The sequence below is a fragment of the Vitis riparia genome, chromosome 17, assembly GCF_004353265.1.
Source record: "Vitis riparia cultivar Riparia Gloire de Montpellier isolate 1030 chromosome 17, EGFV_Vit.rip_1.0, whole genome shotgun sequence".
In the NCBI taxonomy this organism is placed as follows: Eukaryota; Viridiplantae; Streptophyta; class Magnoliopsida; order Vitales; family Vitaceae; genus Vitis; species Vitis riparia.
This window is the reverse complement of record NC_048447.1, coordinates 20,015,150-20,036,332: the sequence shown is the minus strand read 5'-3', so window position 1 is coordinate 20,036,332 and position 21,183 is coordinate 20,015,150. Positions and strand designations below refer to the sequence as shown.

The 21,183-nt window shown below is 36.5% G+C and overlaps 2 protein-coding genes and 1 pseudogene across 3 annotated transcripts; 1 reads left to right on the top strand and 2 right to left on the bottom strand.

Annotated features, from left to right (window-relative positions):
- Positions 1–3,263: 3,263 nt before the first annotated feature.
- LOC117904265 (recQ-mediated genome instability protein 1) lies at positions 3,264–12,651 on the top strand. 2 transcript variants are annotated; one of them, XR_004649566.1, is made up of 9 exons: positions 3,264–3,860; positions 4,526–4,696; positions 5,378–5,523; positions 5,679–5,815; positions 6,799–7,286; positions 8,518–8,628; positions 8,715–8,843; positions 8,993–9,851; positions 12,592–12,651. XR_004649566.1 is itself a non-coding variant. In XM_034816788.1 (8 exons), the coding sequence occupies exons 1-8, from the start codon at positions 3,333–3,335 to the stop codon at positions 9,161–9,163; spliced, it is 1,881 nt and encodes a 626-aa protein (XP_034672679.1). In that variant the 5' UTR covers positions 3,264–3,332; the 3' UTR covers positions 9,164–10,092. The 2 variants fall into 2 exon arrangements, 1 of the variants encoding a protein (XP_034672679.1); XM_034816788.1 differs by lacking the exon at positions 12,592–12,651 and having other exon boundaries at positions 8,993–10,092.
- Positions 10,363–14,793, bottom strand: LOC117904216 (annotated as a pseudogene).
- Positions 14,794–15,183: 390 nt separating this feature from the next.
- On the bottom strand, positions 15,184–17,588 carry LOC117904274 (11-beta-hydroxysteroid dehydrogenase 1A-like). The gene is made up of 6 exons (XM_034816795.1): positions 17,348–17,588; positions 17,042–17,234; positions 16,859–16,944; positions 16,341–16,472; positions 15,756–15,923; positions 15,184–15,660 (listed from the first exon to the last, which is right to left on the bottom strand). The coding sequence occupies exons 1-6, from the start codon at positions 17,528–17,530 to the stop codon at positions 15,376–15,378; spliced, it is 1,047 nt and encodes a 348-aa protein (XP_034672686.1). The 5' UTR covers positions 17,531–17,588; the 3' UTR covers positions 15,184–15,375.
- Between the last annotated feature and the right edge of the window lie 3,595 nt (positions 17,589–21,183).

Genomic DNA, 21,183 nt, shown 5'->3' with positions numbered 1-21,183 from the left:
ATGTTATATTTGATGTAAAAAAGTTTAAAGGAAATAAAATAAGAGGAAAATATATAAATAAAGGAAAATTATAAGAAAATTTTATAATTTTTTTTTTTTATGTGATTGTCTGTAAAAAAAAGTTAAATGAAAAAAATTAGATCATAAAGGAATGTTATTTCTCCATTAGTTTTTAATAGTTTTTGAATGCAATTGAGAGGAAAATCTTTACTATTTTCCTTTTTTTTTTTCTTTATTTATATTTAATGTATTCACTATGCATACCACCAACCGCTATTTTTAGTAATAAAACCCTTTTTGCCATAATAGGAAAAATTTACGGTATTGAAGACGATAACACCTATTGAAGATTTGATTTGGGTTGTTGAAATATTGGTGAAAATCATGCTATTGGATGATGAAGTAAATAAATGAAATAAAGATAAAAAAAAATGAAAAAAGATTAAGATACAAAACAATGGATTTTATACTCAACTTTCTGATCGTTTTAATGCATACCCGAATTGATATTATAGTGAGTTGCAACACTATAGTTTAGTACTTATAAGTTGCCCATGAAGCACATATTTGACAAAATCATAAGATAAGAATTCAAGTTTCAAAAATTTAAATTTAATACCATTACCTAAATATAATCAATATTTTATGCATTTTTCAATTAAAGATGCTTACTACCTCTAACAATGAAGATATCACCTTTTAATATTGATATAGACGTGTCTTTTCACTACATTAAATATCATTTTTAAACCGTCCAAAAATTGATGCCACCAATAATGATACAAAACAATAACCAAGCATTCACCATACATATATGCAATACACAACTGGAGACCTATTCCCCCAACCAAATTATGAAAAAACCATTGGCCAATAAACAATAGCAGAACATCAAGGGTAAAAATCAGATCAAATCCAAAAAGTAATAAGCCAGGAAAGTTTAGAAAAATTATGGTGAAATTTAAGAAACGGGAAAGGCAAAAGCAATCTAGAAACCCAAACAGAGAACCCAAGAGAGAGCGATTACCTTGGGTTCCGGGTTTTCACAGGATGAGGTGGATTGGAGTTCAATTCATACCTGATATGAAGACATGGATTCGAATACATTCACTGGATTTGAATAATTCATTTAATCCATGAGAATTTGATTTGAAGAACGCACTTCATCTATGGGAACTCGGGTGCTTGAAAATGGTAGGTTTTCGGCACTGGAAGGTTGTCGGAGTGATAGTGGTGGCCGTTGAAAGGGTTGACGACGGTGAGAAGCCATAGCCACCGATGAAAAGGAAGTTAGAGGTGAAGCCTCGGTGAACAAGAGCCGGATAAAATTTTCCTTCCCTTTTCCCTTTTATTTTTCTCTTATTTTCCTCATTATTTTTTAAGGAAAATAGATGGAAAATATTATTATATTTTCTTTTATATTTATATTTTTCCATCATATTTTCCATGTCATCCAAACTAAAGAAAACTATTTTCTTTTGTATTTTTTTTTTCATTTCCTTAACATTTTCCGGAACCAAACATATCCATAGCATTTTATGATTATTTTCAAATATGTGTGCTAATGCAGACTTTTCCCTAGCCTTATTTTTGAGAGTAAGCAACACACAAAGAATATAGTTGATTATTTCTTTCATTTGCAATCTCAAGACGCTCATCCCAGGCAGATGCAAAACTTCGTCTGAGACCCCATTGCACAAGTCGCACTCAGGTACTTCTCTTGCAAGGCTTTCTTGCATTCAGTTATGCACTTAGGGAGCGTGCAGTGGTCAAGATTGATCCCGAACGCCGACTCAACTAGCTCTGGACACAGCAGCAAGAGCCCCGCCGCCACCATAATCGCCGCATACACCAGCGCCAACTCCCTCATTACCGCCTCTCTTCTTACAGAGAGGAGGGGAGCTTCTATAGATTTATAGAGAGGATTGTAGTTTAAATTAACAAGGGCAATGTATATTGGAGGCATGTGATGAAGTTATAAAATTGAAAGAAAAACTCAGCAATATTACAATGGTGATTGTAGGGACCCCTCCCCTTGATGACACGTGGCACGCATTTCTATCCGGATCAGCTCCATCCGGATTTCCCCAAGAGGACACGTGACGCGCTTCTCCTATCCGGACTCCCTCAAGGAGAGGCACACGACACTCGCGAACATCACATCTGGACGACCGCCATATCCTATCTGGATATGTTTGTTCGGATCGTTGACTGAAGTAAAGCATGCCTTGCTACGTCATTCCGACAGCCTGCCATAGCCCACATTCCGCCGCCTGCAGAGTGAAAGGACATGAATGATGACAAGTCACTTCCCACGATCTCTGACAGCCGCCAGTAGGGTGATGATGGTCCTGCCACCACCTAGAGGCATCATGACGAGCCAAAAAGTATTCCCATCATTAAAGAGGGAGGCAGGACCTCTGACATTATATATATGGACCTTCACACAAGGAGAAAGGTAAGTTTTCTATACCTAATAAAAGGTCAACTGATTAATCTCTCTATCCATGCTGACAAAACCATCGGAGGGTGTGTCCGGACACCCTGTTCAGACATCTTTTGCAGGGACAACTGAACCAGAACTCAATCTTGGTTGAAAGCGTGCGTCCATTTGGCAGCTACGTGGATCACAGGGATGCGAGACCTCAACAGTGATAATAATATGGAAGTTGATGACCATCAACCCAATATTGTTTACTAATTTATAGTATTGGATTGGCCACTTTTCTGCGAGGTTGGTGAAGGTGGATCAATGGGAGATCAACATTTGGTTCAGACTGTGGGCTTTTATTTCCACCTGTAGATGTTGGGTTGGATCACAAATCTATGCTTGACGCCTCATGGAGGCACTTGGCATATAACCATTTTGCCTTCTAAAAAGGAGCACTCTGTTGGGCAATGAGCATGGAGAGATGGGGGAGAATATTCCCTGGTATCCTTTTGTGTTGTCTTCTTTATTAAAATATGCATTCCAATAGATGTTGGTTAGCATTTTTGGAAAAGCACATTCCGAGCTTTTGGTTATTGTTCATCATCAGTGACATTATGTGGAAGTTCTTTAGACACTTTATCCTTTGTTGGTTCTTTGAAATTTTTTGGGGAAGATGATAAGAAAAAATAAAATCAGAGAAAAAATGGGATCATTTCATGGGTCCAGTTACAAATATTGGCCCAAGAACCATGTCATGGGGCCCAAAAGACGGAACCATCACGAGCCGAGCTGGTGATGATCTAGTGGGGCGCGAGCTTCCCTCGTCCAAACTTCAAAACAGATATTGAGACAACTGGAGGGAAAATCCCAACGCTCCTGAGAAAAAGGAAAAGGAAAAAAAATGCAAATGCTCAGAAGGCGTCTCAGGTTAATCTCTTCTTCAGATGAAGAAGAAGAAGAAGAACAGCAGCAAGCACCTGCTGCGAGTCACGAAGCTGTTACTCCAGTCTCTGCTAACCCTAACACCGCTGAGCCTCTCCCAGTTGACATCTCCGATGATGATTTCGTCGACGTCTCCGAAAATTTCTCGACACCGTCTCCTCCACCTGCGCAAACTTCCGGCCAGTCCTTCCAGTCGTCGTCCTTCGAGCGGCCTAGTTCCGGCTCTATCTCCGGCGAAAGCTCCAATCCGATCGGCGACTTTCTTCGGGGGCTTGGGCTGTGTTTGCGGAGAGAATGGTTGGATTCTTGCATTCGCGGTCTCGAAATTTCTGTTCCTGGCTTTGCGAGTTTGGATGTGGCTGGAAAAGCGAAGCTCTGTTTCGAGCAGTTTCTGTGTTCTGACATGAATTACTCTGGTGCTGGTGTTCTTCCCCAAAATGTTGATTCGATGCATCTTGTTGATCTCGCAGGGCCATTTGTGTTGCAGGTATGTGTTGTCTCACGCATTCGTGATTTGTTTTGATTTAATTGGTGGCTTCATTGCATTTTTATTCAAAGTTGAGTCATCTTTTTGCGTATAAATATTCGAATTGAGGTTCATACTTGCTGCATTTTTCTGTTGATTCATGGAAGTTCATCCAAGATCGATGAAAGAATAAGAAAATTAAGAGAAAACTGATAATCTGATTCAGGGACTGACGGAAGCCACTGCTTAATATTCAATTTCTAAAACCTAATCCTACCCTGCAGTTAATCCATTCAAATTCAAAGAGAATAATTTGTATCCAATAAATTTATTTCTAATTCTAATCTACATTCTTATTTTGGTCTCCTTAATTAGCTTGTAATCCCACTAATGGTGGTCGTGGTAAAATTGTTTTCCTGCTCCTGCTGATTTTGTTTGCTATTATTGTCATTGTCATTTTTTGAGCTGAAATTGTTATTTATTGAAATAGAACAAGAATTTTTTTAGGATTACTGCAGGAGAAAGAAAACAAACAAATATATTACATTGTTTGTGAAATTTTTAGACTTTAGAGTTTGTCATGCAGGTTATCTATTTCAATATGACCTAGTTATTCTGTATGATACTTGAATTGGTGATGAGGACATTTTTGAGGTTTTTCTCACTTTAAATAGCTGCTTTTCCAGGTAGATGAGATAGTTAATATCAGTGCTCCTCTTCGAGGCAGGTATCAAAATGCAGCTTCTGGTATTAAAAGGTGCCTCAAATTGTCCATGACCGATGGTGTTCAGCGTGTGTTTGGCATGGAGTACAGACCTATCAAAGATCTTGAAGTTTTGGCTCCTGCTGGATTGAAGGTTTCTTTCACTTGTGACTGTCAATTGTTTCGATCATGAGTTTCCTTCTGACTGATAGTGCTAGATAAGTTCCCATCTGGATATCCCTTGGGCTGTCTTCTAATAAAACATCTGTAGAGATGATGCACTTGCAAAGGATTTGGTTTAGAACAGACATGTGATGAATCCTTGCTTGCAGATCTTCTACTCCTACTCTAAAAGGTTGGCTTGATGAAAGAATAATGGCAAAATAATATTTGTATGTTTTAGCACTCTGACAAAGGGAAGATTAATTTTAAAAATTTTTAGTGCTGCAAAATGTTAGCCAACCTAGCAAAAGTATTGGCATACATGATGGTGTTTGACATGGATTTACAGTGAAACCTCAGAAGAAAAAAAACTGCCATGTGGATGTCACATGTCAGTGCCTAAAATGGTGTGTCCATGTTTGTAATGCATACATCCTCACATTTATAGTACATAATAAGAAGCCTCAAAATGGTAGTAGCCTTGATGTATATGTATTGACTTGAATCAAGTTGACCTTCGGTGAGGGGTAGTCCATTTAGTTGTTGCCCAATTTCTTGTCCATTGCTTGGAAAATTTTTAGTATGTATCAGAAAGAAAGATTTTGTCTATTTTCCTTGCAAAGTAGGAGTTATTCATTTCCTGACTTTGAGAAATCATCCTTTTGTCTTGTAGATTGCCATCTGTAATGTAAATATACGACATGGACTTTTCATGTTGGTGCCTGAGGTTTTTGAGATTCTAGGAGGATCGGTTGAGGAGTTGGAAGCAGCACGACAAAGGCTGGTTCATGAAGTAAATAAACCACCTAGAGGGAAAAGGTATTTGTTAAATTCCAATTATGTAACCATTTTGTTGAAAATTCTCAATGAAATTCTCTTCATGTTGTATTATCTCATCTCAATAAAAATAACCTGTTATTTTATAATGAATGTGTAGGAATATAATTAAATTTCTATTGCATTGCATTTTTCAGAACAAAGAATGGTGTCGTTCCTCCTTTAGCAACTAGAGCTACTCTTGCAGCATGGCCGTCAAGTGGTGTTGGTGTTTTTGGGCGCACAAATAGTTCCACATCCCAAGGTGCTACTCCATTTCAGGCGCATGATCATGGTATGTTGCTTGTTTTGGGGCTTATAAACTGATATTATACGGTTCAGGCTTCATTGATACTAATCGGCTAAGTTTCTGTATAATTGAACTGTGCTCTGTGAACAAGTGAACTTTAACCTTTTGTTGTGGTCAGTCATAATAAAATTGAGAATGATGGAATTGTTTATAGGGGGAAAGAGCAAACCAAGTTCCTACAGTGGAGCATTATTTATATAATCTATGTTGACATCAATGGAAGTGGATGACAACCTCTAGGAATGGTATTCATGGTGTCTCTGACTGCCTCCACGGCCTATTGGTTTGTATGGGAGTCTGTATTGCAGTTGCTGCCTAGCTGCCCTCATCCATTCTTCTTGAGATGCCATGCAAGAGCATGTAGGTTAGATTAATTATTAAGTAAACATTATAAATTATAGAAACAGTTTTGAATATGTTTACTAAGTAGCAGTTTCACAACATGATTCACTTATTGTAATTTGGTATTGGTAGATGAAGGCATTGTGGACTCTTGGATTTTAGTCTTTTAAGCATTTCTCATCTGTATCAACTTGTGCTAATTTAAGATACATAGTTGTTGGTACTATAGAAAATCAGATGGATGCGTGGAACTACAAGAAAAGACGGAATTCTGAGTGAGTTCATTCTTGAGATGGTAGAAGTTCCAAGTATAAGTCTATGATGAAGGATATCGGATAGGTTTTCTGGTAGCTTTCTGCATTTGGGAAGTTGAAGTTATAATCTAGTTTTTTGGAAATAGAAACAATATTTGTGGGGAGTTGTTTTATTCAATTTTTGCATTCCAACATATTATTTTCCTGTGCGATAGCCTGTAAGTATCTGTAGTTGTCAAACTACGAATAGTATGTGCTGTGCGTTATTAGCAAATATAAAGAAACTTAAGAAAAGTGACAAATTTGTGACTTTATGTTCCTAATAGTGATTTCTAAATTTTCTTTTTCCCCTGCTTGTATCCATTACTGAAGGTGCTACTTCAGTTGCTCCTGGCATTGGTGTCAATGAAAGGTCTACAGAAGAGTTCAATGTTGCTGTTAGGAGGGAAAATGCCGTGCCTAATCCATCATCTAACAATGTTATGGTTGTTGAAGAGGTCGATATGGTTACTGATTCCATTGCTTCAGCGGCAGTCAGCAATGATACTGGTGAAAGGATGAGGGAAGAGCATACCGTTCCTGTTTGCAGGGACAATGCTGTGCCTAACCTGTCCTCTAATGCTGTTTCAGATGCTGATGAGGTCCATATGGTTGCTGTTCCCATAACTGGGGAAAATGATGTACCTAACTCATCCCATAATGCTGTTTCTGATGTGGAGGAGATCCCTATGGTTGATGAGGCTGACCACCCACTGATACTAAATGGAGAGAGAGAGATCCCTTTCACTTACTTAGCTAGTTTGTCGGCCAAGTGGGCTGGAAGGAAGGAGAAAGCACCTTTTGTTCAGGGAAAAATTAAGGTATCTATATTCTTTTGCTTTCTTGGTTGGATCAGTTAACCTCTTTGTGTTTGTTCTCTTTTAAATTCTTTTCTATAATATTCTATATTAAATTCATTGACATCTCAAACATAATATAACTCAAATCAAATCAACACAAAAAACAATACAACAATGTCCCACCCTAATAATCAGGGGCTGGCTACATGAATTATGTAATATTTTTTCCCTTGTACTGAGTTCACCCCTATATTGGTGTTCTTTTCTATAATATTCTATATGCTGATAAATTCCAATGTCTACAAAGTTTAAAGGAGCATATATGATTTCATGGTTACTGACTAAAATATGTTTTTTGATAATGTTTAAAGATGTTTTCATTTGTTCTTGGTTATCAGAATTATATATGTTTGGGTTCATGCACACTATATATCTGTGGGCATGAAAACTAACTTTAGTTTATGAAATATTTACAAGGAAACCTAAAATACCTCACTTTTAATATATTGACACTCAATGAGAAGAAAACCCAAAAGGCCAACTTTTGCTGAGTCAGTTACACCAAGATTATGATAAATGTTTTATATCCTATAGCTTTTATATATAAAATTTTTAAAGAACCAAGTTGGTTTAGTGATTTTTAACTATAGAGTTATTTCTGCTCAAAATACTACTTTACAGGCTAGGACCCACTTATAAGAGAAACCAAAAGTGCTTACTTTGTGTTAGCTTCTCTATTATTATAATTTTATTTACCTTTCTTCAGCTAGGTTTTTCCCAATGATAGTTTCTTTTATTGACTAAATTAACATTTGAAATGTACTTCCAGAAATTTTATTTCTTTCCATTTAATATTTGAAAAAACTACGGAATTAAATTCATGTAGCAGACTGCAAGTTGTTGAGAAGAAGGCTTTGTTAAGTTTGAGTTATATCTAAATGGACTTTGAGTCGGGACTATGATGTTCAACTGTGTTTTAGATGGGTCTTTTCTTTGAAATGTAGGACCTTGGTGTACAAATATCATTATCAAGCACTTCTAGCTTGGTTGAATGTATATATATACAAATCTTCTCTAATCCTTGGTGTACAGTTGTTGTAATCATCAACACCTCATCAACCACTTCTAGTTTGGTTGAATGTTTAGCTTCTGTGGTCCTATGCTTGGTAGTGCAAATATGGAATTTAGCTTTGTGTAAAACTTATCCTTCTAGTGTTATTGTATGCTTCTGAATGTGAATGGATGTCTGTAGTGCTTCTTGACTGGTGTAAAGGGATTCCAATATAAGCAAAGGACTACATTTGATCTTCGGGTTTATGTTGATGATGGTAGCCTCATCTCTGAGATCCTTATTGATCACAATGTAAGTTAAGTTTGATTTTCACCACTTGTTGAACCAACTTGTTAGAATCTAATTTGTTGCTCTATTGTTTATTATATACTTTTCAGGTTGCACAGCAAGGAATAGGTTATTCTCCTAAGGAGGTCACTGCTGCTCTTGCTTCTTCAGACGTGAAAATAGTTAGTGGCATGAAGGACACCCTGAAACAGTTCCAAATTTTCTTAGCGAATTTTGAGGTAATCTGCTCTGGTTCTTGTTAGTTTTGTGCTTGTGCTTGACCTTTTATGAAATCCATTAAAAAGTTTATGAATCAATGCCATATTATGGAGATCTTTTCCTGCAAATTCTGTAATGGTCTGTTGATCACATGAAATGTTTGTTCCAGGGTACAATGGTTGTAGAGATAAATGAAACCTCTCCTCTTCCAATTGCCCTTGAGATGGTGCAGGGCTGTCCAGCATCTGATGCATGGTTGCTTCTGAGAAGACTGAAGTCCTTCACTTCTATTCAAGCACCACGGAATTCCCCCTTGGAGCCCATTGATCTATCCCCTTGATGAACTCAATCCATGCATTTGAGTAACAGGATTTTTCTTTGGGATGACTCTTGAGATGCATAGTTCATAACCCAGTTCCGAAAACAAGCTGCAAGGGCATTGAACTTGTTTGATGAAAAATGCTCACTAGATTGCCTGGTTGCTTAAGCTATTGTCTCGGTTGATTCTTTGCATATATAAACACTGCTACGAGAGGGTGAATTTTGAAGGGAGCTTGCATGTCATGACATTCCTTTAATTTTCTTGGAGTATTTATTGATTGGTTCTAGTCGGAATTCAGGTCCAAAAACAATTGGTAGACTCATTCAAATTTTGAGATCAATTCGGAGCAGTTCACCTAATGCAGTTTGGTTGGCATATGGAGGAGAACAAGACACATTGTTTACTCTGAAAATGTGCCCTTGAGGCCTAGCTCAAACAGTAAAGAGATGGGGAGCATTTGTGGGAGATTCCAGGTTCAAGTTGCAATGGGGGCAAAATTTACCTATTAAAAAAAAAAAATGTTTACTCTGAAAATGTGAATCAATCGGATATCAGTGGGGAGACCATCCATGAGATTGCCAAGGAGAAGAAAAGACAATTTTCTTGTCATCAACTAAATATAGCTGCACCAACCAGGGAGCGCTATCAAAGGCCCTTTTTTTGTCAATCTACTAAAGTAATCTCAACACCCTCATTTGTTAACCAGGTATTTTTCAAACTCAACTTGAGTTCAGATGCTACATTCCCTGTGTTGTTGTATACCAAAGAATTTAACATCGAGAGTTGTCCTCTGGTAAAGATCATAGCATGATTCTGTATGATTTGCTGATAGACTGGATACAAGGCATGATTATGGGCCTATGCCTTGGATAAGTATAAGGAAGTTGAATAATTGTTCCCAATATGTGATCTTATTCTTTCATATTAATAAATTTCGTTTTATGTAATCTTTTATCATTTCACACTTACACAAGGCAATACTGCTGATGTAGAAAACTCCTTACACCGTTTCACTCTCTTTTTCTCTCTTGTTGTAGAATATGTTTACACATCTGATATAGAACACATCGTACATGTAGGAAACACCCTATACGAGAACACTCCCTACATATACAACAGAACGTTTATTGTTTCTCACCTTTTTCTTTAATAGGTGTTTATTGTTCCACACTCACGCATGCCAATATCTTATACTCTGCTAATTTGAATCAACCAAATATCAATAGAGAGACATATTAATGCCTTTTAATATAACACTCACTATAAGAAGAATCCACCTTCCGTATGGAACACATTCCAAATGTATTAGTTAATCTTCCTTGTTTCACACACAATGATATGTAAACATTATCAGCAAAATAGTCCCTACTCATAGAACACTCCCTTCGTGGGAGACCTTCACATGCTGAACACTCCCTACATGGAGAATGCACCCCAAATGTAGAATGCAGAGGACATTTATTAACCAGAGCTACTGACACACATCAAAAGACCTAAGCTTTGACACTTCGATCGACTTTGAGCTCAGGAGATTGGATTGAAGGTGGGTACAAGAACTTCTTTGCTCCAGTTAGGTCCAATATCTTCTTGCTAGGTGCTTCTCTCTCAGAAGTCCCAGGTTTAGTGATTAATAGCAAGTGGCTACACCACTCTACAATCTGAGGGCAAAAGGCTTTCCAGTAAAGTGTTATCTTGACCCATGATGGCTCTGTTGGGTATTTTTCCCCACGTCAAGGGCTGTTTACAATTGCATTTGCACACCTTTCTGCTGACTCTACAGGGATGACGCTCATTTGAACCTGCCAAGAATAATATTAGTAAACAATTAGGTAATTTCTTGGCTAAGATTTGCACTGGAAGAACTTTAAAAGAGCTTCAAAAGGAATCTGAGTTTGTAGACTTAGAATTGGTATGATACTTAAAGGGTGTTTATTTTTTTAACTTTTTACTAAAAGTAATTTGTTTTCAGATTTAAAATTTTTTGTTTTTCTACTTTTTCATGATTTATTATAAACTTTTTACTGAATAGAAAAAGTAACATGTTGGTTTTTCTTTACTTTTTAATGCTTAATAGAAATAAAATACTACGAAAACAAAAAACCGAATATTTAACACTATTAAGTATTAAAGTTTTATTTAGAATTAAGAAAAAAACAAATACCACCTAAGTCTCGCATAAATTAATATATGATGGGCTTGTCTGACCTTTAGACTGTCAAATTCATTTCCTAAATATGTAATCTGTGAGTTTTCTGTGATTAACTTAGGCTTCTTCTAAGCTTTGAACAACTTAAGCCTCCTTACTACATAATACCAAACAAAGGAAGAGGGCAGCCTAGAGTTCTCAACTCCAGGTTGTGTTGGTCAAACTGGACTTTTCACCTATTTATAGCCTTCACCTGTTTCTCGGGTACATGAGAAAATTGTCAAGCGTCTGAAGTTTGTAAGGATTCTCTCTGACCTTCTCCTTGTCCTTCAACTTTGGATAGGCCCTTGTAATTTAGAACCCTACACTTCCTTAAAGCTTGTAAAATGTTTTAGCAGTCTCCAGTTGGCTCCATATGAATCTATAGAACCTTTTGGTCAGTTTAAATAATGGTGGGGGTGTCATTTGTGCATGGTAGGATGCTTAGGAGAAAAATGTTTTGTTACAAATACAAAAATGTTTTTATGCTTTTTCTTGAATTGACACATGAAGAAAAGGAATGTCTTAATATTTTACGGAGTAATGATGACTCAGTTGGCAAGTTCATGGTTTGATGAAGGTTTTTTTATTTTTTATTTATCTTGACCTGCTTAAGGAATATATTTATGTGCTATTAAAGGAAGAAAGACAAGATGCTCATATTTAGGAGATTACTATTAATTTTATGAACGACTTGAGGTGCATTAGGACATTACGATCTAGCGCTTCTCTAGTATTCTAATAACAAGTCTCTTTGGTGTAATAACCTCCCCAGGAAATAGATCCCCAGATTTGGTTTGAGCAGTGATCCATCTGAAATTACAGGAAGCAAGGGTATTTTTTTTTTTTGCCCAAAAGGGTCTCTAGGTTAGATTTGCTCACTGCTAGAATGGAAACAGAAACTTACATCTCTGATATCTTGATCTAGTTTCATTAGGCCTTCCTTAGGAATTTTCCTTGGGTCATTTCTGACTCAATCAACCCTGGAGTCACAATCATTATTCCAATGTTGGTTTCAAATTCAACCCTCAGTGACTCATATAAGCTAAACTGCTGCTTTGCTTGCCTGAAAGATATGATGAGATTATAAAAGTTGGGATACGCTGTAAAATTATAAAAACCTATCCCATGTTGAACATGAAAGTAGCAGACATGGGTAAATACTGATGAAATTTCTTACACAATAGATGCTCATTCTTGGTGCACTTAACCATCCACCAGATGAAGCAATTACTTTAATCTTCCCTTTGGTTTTTCTTAGGTGTGGAACTGCTGAATGAGTACTACAAATTGATCCCCAGAAGTTTATGTCCTATAGAAGACACAACCACAAAATTCTGTTAGTGATAATTGAAAGCAGAATGGCTGATATTCAGTTTACCTTCTTAATTGGATATGTGGTTACCATTACTGGTACGAAATTAGTGATATCGGTGGAATCTTTGAACATACGGACTGGAGTAATCCCAGCATTATTCACCAAATGATCTACTGTTAAAAACACCATCAAACTAGACAAAGGATGACCAAGAACTGATGGAGGCTCACTCTATCTAGCATGCCAATCTATTTCATGTCTCTCATTTGCATGCCAAGACAAGTAAGGTTGAGATTGGAGAAGATTCATAGGAATTTTCTTTGGGGTGGTGGGGCTGTTGTTCAGAAACCACAGCCAGTAAGGTGATAAACGGTTTGTTTGGAGAAAAGGAAAGGTGGTTCGGGTGTGAGAAATCTCTCTTTGATGAATATATCCCTCTTATGCAAGTGGAGTTAGCGGTATGCCAATGAATGAGAGGCCCTTTGGAAGCAAGTTATCAATCAAAAGTATGGTGAAGATGATGGGGGGTGGCGTTCCTGCAAGGTGAGTGAGAGGTTTGGTGTGGGGTTGTAGAAAGCTATTAGGAAGGAGTGAAATATTTTGAGTAGCAGGTTGGCCTTCCAAGTAGGCAATGGGTAGAGAGTGAGATTCTGGATGGACAAGTGGTGTGGAGATGAGCCACTATGTGAGTCATTCCCTTCCTTATTTACCCTTTCTTCATCTAAGAAGCTTGGGTGGTGGATGTCTGGAACCTTGAAGGTGAAGGGGGTGGATGGACCTCTCTTTTCTTTAGGGCCTTTAATGACTGGGAGTTAGATTTAGTGGGGCATTTTCTGCAAAAGATTTAAACAATTAGGGTTCATAGGGATGTGGATGATAAAGTGATTTGGACAACTTCGAGGTGTGGGACATTTTCGGTCAAATCTCTCTATTCTATTTTGGAGCCCAGAGATTCTCCTTTGTTCCCTTGTGGTAGTATTTGGAGATTGAGCACGCCACCTAAGGTGGCTTTCTTTGCTTGGGAGGCATCTTGGGGGAAAGTCTTAACTCTGGACCAACTTTAAAGGAGGGGGCACTTTGGCAAATGGGTGTTTCCTTTGACTCTCTGAAGTAGAGACGGTTGATCACCTTCTTCTTCACTATGCAAAGATTCGGGTTTTTTGGAATTTTCTTTTCTCCCTCTTTGGTGTGTCTTGAATTCTTTCCTCTTCAGTGAAGGAAACTCTTCTTGAGTGGCATGGGTCGTTTGTGAGTAAAGCTCATAAAAAGGTTTGGTAAGCAACCCCTTTATGTATATTTTGGACAATGCAAAAGAAAAGGAACATTTTAGCTTTTGACAATAAGGAGTTATTGATCTAAAGATTGAAAAATTATTTTGTATGTAATCTGTGGTCTTCGTCTAGGGTGTTTGTAGATATGAACCCTATTTCTCTTGTTAGCTCCTTCATTGATTGGTTAGACTTTAAGTAAGGACAAATGATATTTTTCGCTTCTTTCCCTACCCTTTGGGTTGAGCTTTTAGGATTTTACTGTATACTTCCTATATACTTTGAGGGCACTGTTTTTGGTGTATTCTCTTTGGTCTATATATGACTTTTCTTTACCTAAAAAAGAAAAAGAAAAAAACTGATGGGAATAAATAGAGACAAAAACTTCACTCACATCGTCCAAGTGTTCCACTGCTTCATCAACAAAACTGTTGCAAACTTCAACCTTGGAAACATCTGCACGGATCACTAAAACCTCAGGGGAGCCCAAGCTACGAGCCCTGTCTGCAACTTCTTGGATGCTCTTCTCCTTTCTGGCAACAAGGACTAAACAAGCACCTCTTCTCGCATACTACTAAGCCAAGTGCTTCAAAATCACAAAATCACAAAATCACATCACGGTAGACTGAAATTAACCTAGTGATTTAGGGAATGCTAGTGTTTTGATGGGAACCTCTCCAATGCCTGAAGATGCTCCAGTGACGAGTACCACTTTTCCGGCCACATCTTCGCTGAGTAGGGATCTTAGGATAGAGAAAAGGGAATTGAAGGACAGGAATGAAGGTAGGAAGAAGTGAAGTGTTATGAGGCCCATAGAAGGAAGCGCAATGTTGAGGACCTTGTGAATGAAATTCATGGCTTAGCTGGTAGCCCTAGTAAAGTGGGGGAGAGAAAGGTCGAGTTACAATGAGGAAAGGAAGGTGGCACTGTAGCAGCCTTGCATGCAAGGCTCGTTACACGTGGTTCAAATTGGCTCCCCCACTTGCATCTTTTGGAACTGCCTAAGGGCTTTTGTCCGGGTTCCAGAAAGACCATTTGGAGTAGACTTAAGGATTGATTTGAAGTACCACTAAGTTACCAAATTAACTGAATTTATGATAGCTGTGTATCTTCATGAATGTCATAAAATCTTCCATTTCTATTCGAACCCTTATTCCACTGAATCGACTGAAAACTGTTAGTGAATTTACACATTTCTCTATGGATTGTCGCAATCGAATTGAAATTCTCATTATGTTACTTTCAAGATAGAGCTTTAGCCTTTCAATTACCTAAATAATTAATTTATTTATTTCCAAGTTCTATTCGACGTCATCTTACCATTATGTACAATATTTGATATAGACCAACCACCATCTCTTACTATCAGGCGACTATAAACACATAACCACAAGACTTTCTACAAACTACATGAAACGTAACGCATCACACACGACACATTCATTCCTGGGGCTTCATCTTAATCTGCTTTGACATCAGTTGTTTGGATTGTGGTTGGATACAGAAACCCACGAGCCCCAGAGATGTCCAGGATCTTCTTGCTGAGTGTTTCCGATTCCCCTGGCCTAGCAAGATAGAACAACCGGAAACACCACTCGATCACCTCAGGGCACAACACCTTCCACAAGTAGGTGACCCTGAACCACGATGGCTCCGTCAGGTATCTCTCTCCCCTGCAAGCGCTCTTCACAATTGCCTTGGCACATGCTTCTGCCCTGCCAACTGGGATTATGCTCACTTGAGCCTATTAAAGAAATCATCTTTCAGTTAGTATCAAATAGGTTTGATGCATGGGCAAGCAGATGCAAATGCAGTAAGGTTAGGCGGAAGAGTGATTACATCTCTCATGTCTTGATCCACTTCTATTTGGTCTTCATTCTTTAGGAATTCTCCTTGAGTCATTTCAGATTCTATAAACCCAGGAGTCACAACTGTTATTCCTCCGATGTCGGACCCGAGTTCAATCCTCAATGTGTCGTAGAAGCTTATTAATCCTGCTTTGCTGGCCTGCAGTCAGCATCCATCCTAGTATTATAAGAACTCATCTCTAACCATCCATGGTGGAAATATTAGTTTTATTCTTGATGGAAATTCTTATTTATTTATTTTTTTTACAAAAATCAAATCACAAAAACTAACTTAAAATTTGTGTGAATAAATAATAAAACATTAATGAAACATAAATTGCATATTTTAGAAAATTAATGTAAGTATCATAGAAATATGCTGATATCGATACCACGTGATGGAGTCTGCATGGTCTATTTGAATTTTTTTCTCGTGACTTATCATGAATATGAAATTGTATAAATTTTTTATTTTTGATCCGGCACTCGTCTAATACTAATATTTCGATGAAAATATTTTCGTCCTTGCCGACAATTGAGAAAATAACCAAAATTTGGTTGGAGAGAGATTGCTTACATTGTAGATGCTCATTCGTGGCATTGGCAGCCATGCAGCAGAAGAAGCCATGCCAATGATCTTGCCGTGGCTGTTTCTGAGGTGTGGAATTGCAAAACGGGTGGTGTAAACTGAACCCCAGAAGTTCACATCCTGAGGACAAAAGCACAGCAATAAGAAGTAATTTGGAGGATTAAATTAAGTCGATTACGGTGGTGTTTGTTTTTTAGGTTTTTACTGAAAGTAATTTAGTTTTAAAATTTAGGTTGTTTAATTTTCTATTTTTTCATGACTTATTATAAACTTTTTACTAAATAAAAAAAACTAAAATATGTAACTTTTTCTAAATAGAAAAAATAAAATACTATTTTTTTTATTTTTTAATATTTAATAAAAATAAAATACTATAAAAATAAACAACCTAATATTTAACACTATTAAGTATTAAGATTCTATTTAGAATTAAATAAAAAAATATAAGATTATATTTAGAATTAAGTAAAAAAAGAGAGAGAGAGAGAGAGTTGATTATGGATTACCATAACTGGTCTGAAATTAGTGATATCTGTGGCTTCTTCAAGGGTGCTGGCTGACTGGATCCCAGCGTTATTAACTAGATGATCCACTGCACCTCATACCCAAAGGAAATAGCAAGTGAAAATCTAGGAATTAAAAGCGATTTTCCAGAATTAACCTCAAAGCGTCCGAAGACTGGATCTTACCTCGCCCAAAGTGATTAGCAGCTTCATCAACAATCCGCTTACAGTCCTCCAGCTTTGAAACATCGGCAGGAACCACACGGACATCAGGGGCGCCCAGCGCACGCGCTCTACCACCCACTTCTTGGAGCCTGTTTTCCCTTGTTGAAGCAAGAACTAAGCAAGCTCCTCTCTTTGCGTATTCATACGCCACATGCTATACACACACACAAATTAAGGAAAGAAAGAAAGAAAGAAAAAAAAAAAAACTCTCAGGGGCAGAAAAGAAAATACGATTCAGGGAAGGTTTTTGAGTGGTAGATTGATTACCTCCCCGATGCCGGAGGAAGCGCCGGTGACGATGACAACCTTTCCGGTGACGTTTTCACTTAGTATAGACCAGAAGGTGGAGAGGAAGAACTTAAAGAAGTGAAATGGTGGTAACAAGAGGAAGAGAGCGACAAAGGTAAAGGGTGGCGCCACTAGGTTCAGGAAGCTGTGTATTATATCCATGGCTTTTCTTACAGCTTAGAGACGCCGATGAAGATTTAAGCAGACCATCCTAGTATTTTTATTTTTTATATTATATTTTTGGGTTTTTGTGCGTATATATCAAGGGAAAGGGCCAAAAGTTGAACGCAGTGGGTGGGACCTCTGCATGGAAAGAAGCTGACACGTAGTCAAGCATCCCAACCTGATTATGCCATTTGTCGGTTAAGCTGTGTCTCCTTTAGATGGTGTTTCACTCACGTTAAGCCTCATCCTCGGTCCTATGCCCAAATCCCGTCTTCTACTCCACGTTTTAAAAAATAAATAAGAAATAAGAAATATTTATGTCCTTTTTTTAAAAGCTAATTAACTCGTATTAAAAATGATAATACTTTAAATTCTATTATTTTATTTAATAATTAAAATTAATGTCAATATTAATCACTTTTATCACCAATTCTATATTGATAAATAATGATTTAATGTCAATAATTTTTTGTATTTAATGAATTAATATCACTTATTATATTCAATTGTTATTTATCATATATAGTTATGTGATAAAAATGGTGGCGTCATCTTTGGTTGAAATCCCTTTTTTCATTCGAGAGGAAATGAGGTAATGATGTAATTAAACATGTTAATCTTTAATCACTTTCATGTGTAATATTTTTAATTAAAATATATTTTGAATAATTTAAGTTGGTTAATATGTAAGGTCATGACTCGTGACTCATGACTCATTCCATGTTGGGTATGGGAGATAAATTAGGCCCGGCTTGAGGATCCAAGCCCAGCTTCATCCCTTCTGGGCGGGGATTGAGACCCATGGGCTAGCCCAAGCCCTGTATGAGCATCAAAGCCCCAAAAAGAAGTCTTGAAAGAGTAGGCATTGTATGAGATTTTTTGAACCACTGCAAAGGTTGGAATCGGACAAACCAACCGACAGGGCTGATGAGTGGACTTGGCCTAAAAGTTGAAGGATCTATTTGGGTTAAAAGTTAAATATTGAAAATAATTTTAAATTAATTTCATTCGGCCCCTCAGATTTAATATAAATACATTGAAGTACCATTTGTTTTAAATTTCAACAATTAACGCTTTTATTGATGAATTTCATAAATATAATTTATTTTTTTAAAAAATTATTAAACATATGTACTTAATTTTTTTTAACTAAAATATCTCTAAAAAATAAATTTTATAAATAAAATAAATTTATAAGAGTGTAAATTTTTTTATGAAACTAATTTTATAAAAATAATATTTTTATAAATGAAACAAGTTTGATTGAAATTACATTTATGTTTTGTAAAATATTCCAAAAAACAATCAAGAAATAATAGATACTTTGAAAACTTTTGCGTTACTTTCATTCAGAATAAGTAGATAAAATTATTTTTTATACTTCAGTTTTCAATAAAATTTTATTTCTAAAAATAATTTTAAATAGTTTAAAAAAATATTGTAAAAAAAATACTGAATTTTCAGTCAAACCCAAAGGTACACATGGGCAGAGGCAGTCCAACCGAAACCAAGAGGCTTGATCTTGGCCTGGTTCGGCTTTGGCCTGAAAAATGGAATGAAGGGTGGATCTTGGCCCTCTCATGAGACAGCCCATGGCTTTACCATCAAGCCACATTTGATTAATATTTATTAATACACATAAAATTAATATATTATTTCATTTGAAATATTATAAATTAATAAATGAATAAATTTTGATTATTTTATTTTCAAATTTCATAAATCAGGACAATATTTTTAAAATACAAGATAAGTAGTGAAAATAAAATTATAAATAATTTTGGGTAAAAACATAAATACTATTGTCTTATTCTTTTATTCAATTAGACAACTTTAATATTCATATTATTATTTATTTTGTTATTTTTTAGAATTTTTTTTTAATATTTATATGAGTTTTGATTAATTTTAGTCTTATGAATTTTTTTTTTTGAATTTTTGTTCACTATCTCTAGTATCTCATAAAATTTTGGTAAAATTCAACCATCAATATTAGTCATTTTTTAATATTTTTATCCTTATTAATTCCATAATTATAGGAAAGGTACGACCTAGTTTTTTAAATTTAATTTAATATAATTTAATTTTTATTAAATTATATTCACGTGGGATTATATTATTTTGTATTGTAGTAAAAGGAGGTTTCTTAGTTGAAAAGTAGCCTCAAATTGGCATGCGTGGGAATCCATTAGCGATCTCTCTGGAATCCATCCAAAATCTCACATTGGCTCAGTGAAAATTTATTTGGTAGAATCATGGATGAGCACTTCATTATATGAATTTGAAGGCATATGACATGACCATATACAATCTCTTTCTGGGGAGCTCATGGAAATACAAAGATAAAGAGAAAAAAAGTCTGCAAAGCCCATTGAAAATACAAAGAGAAAATTTGTTTTTTTGGGTTTTTGTTAGATCTCGGTACAACTATAAACTACACACAAATCACCTCATTTCTTCAATCACCAGGCTCTCTCTCTCTCTCTCTGCCTAGTACTTAGCTTCAAGCCTCCTTTGTCTGTTGATCCTTGCAATGAAGTCATCAGCCCTTTTGTTTAATTCAGGCAAACTGAGATTCTCTTCCCCACCCAACTTCACCTTTGGTTTTTTCTCCATCTCCCATTTTTTCCATTTTCCTCCCTCTCCACTTTTATACCTCTCCACTTTCTCTTCAAAAAATTTCTCCCCCTTCATCTCCCCCTTCTCTTCATGGCCAGAGAGACTCCAAAGGTTTCTACTCACGCTCACATACTCATCATAGTACACTTCACTGGCCGGAGAAGACTCTGATGTCAAAGCCTTGGAATCTCCAACAAGGAAGATGATTATCAGGCTCCCTATCACAAACACAGACTTGGAGCTGAAAAGGAGGGAACCCAGTTTTGGAAGAGACACAAAAACCCTCATGGAAGAAGACAGAGAGGGAAGCCAAAAAGGGCTAGAAAGTAAACTGCATATTAAAGCAGTCACAGTATAAAAAAAGAGGTTGTTGAGAAGCTGATGGTTTCTGTACCTGTTCATGGCTTGAATCTTTCGTATTGTGGCAGCATCCATTCTGATATTGTAAGGGTTAGCTAGGGTTTAGAGGGAACTGATCCACTGTAAGAAATTTGAAGACAGGTTTGGGGGAGGAGTTCAGAGGGAAATTTTCAAAACCTTTAGACCAAGTCTAAAGAGCTTAGAGGTAATTTCCATCTGGCTGAACATAGAGCAATGGTAGCAGAGATTTATATAGGAGAGTAAAGGAGCTATATTTGTGGGGATTCCTCACATGCTGCTTTATTACTTTTTCTTTGTATGGAAGATAACTTTTTGAAAAGCCATGGGAGATTGATTAGTGTTTATTGGGCACTTTTTTTTTTTTGGGTTACCTCTGTCTTCCACTGCTTGGAGGTTTTAATTGGTCACAGAAACAAACATACTTCTAGAATTAAAATTTAGGCAACAAGTTTTAACATTTTTTTTAACCTACTTTGAATTGAAGTACAATTCAGCCTGATTCATAATACAAGCCAAGGAGCTAAAAGATCAATTTGTGCTACACATAAATACCAATACCATATACCATCCTATTCTCCCCATGATGAATTCTATATACCATCTTATTCCCCATATGGTACTCCAATTGTGGGCTGTCACATTTTTTAGTT

Coding starts and splice junctions, on each gene's coding strand:
- LOC117904265 (XM_034816788.1), top strand. CDS start 3,333: ATGCAAATGCTCAGAAGGCGTCTCAGGTTAATCTCTTCTTCAGATGAA. Junction 4,697..5,377: donor TGGCTCCTGCTGGATTGAAG/GTTTCTTTCACT, acceptor TTTGTCTTGTAG/ATTGCCATCTGTAATGTAAA. Junction 7,287..8,517: donor TTGTTCAGGGAAAAATTAAG/GTATCTATATTC, acceptor GGATGTCTGTAG/TGCTTCTTGACTGGTGTAAA.
- LOC117904274 (XM_034816795.1), bottom strand. CDS start 17,530: ATGGATATAATACACAGCTTCCTGAACCTAGTGGCGCCACCCTTTACC. Junction 17,235..17,347: donor CTTCCTCCGGCATCGGGGAG/GTAATCAATCTA, acceptor GTGTGTGTATAG/CATGTGGCGTATGAATACGC. Junction 15,661..15,755: donor TGGATCAAGACATGAGAGAT/GTAATCACTCTT, acceptor TTTCTTTAATAG/GCTCAAGTGAGCATAATCCC.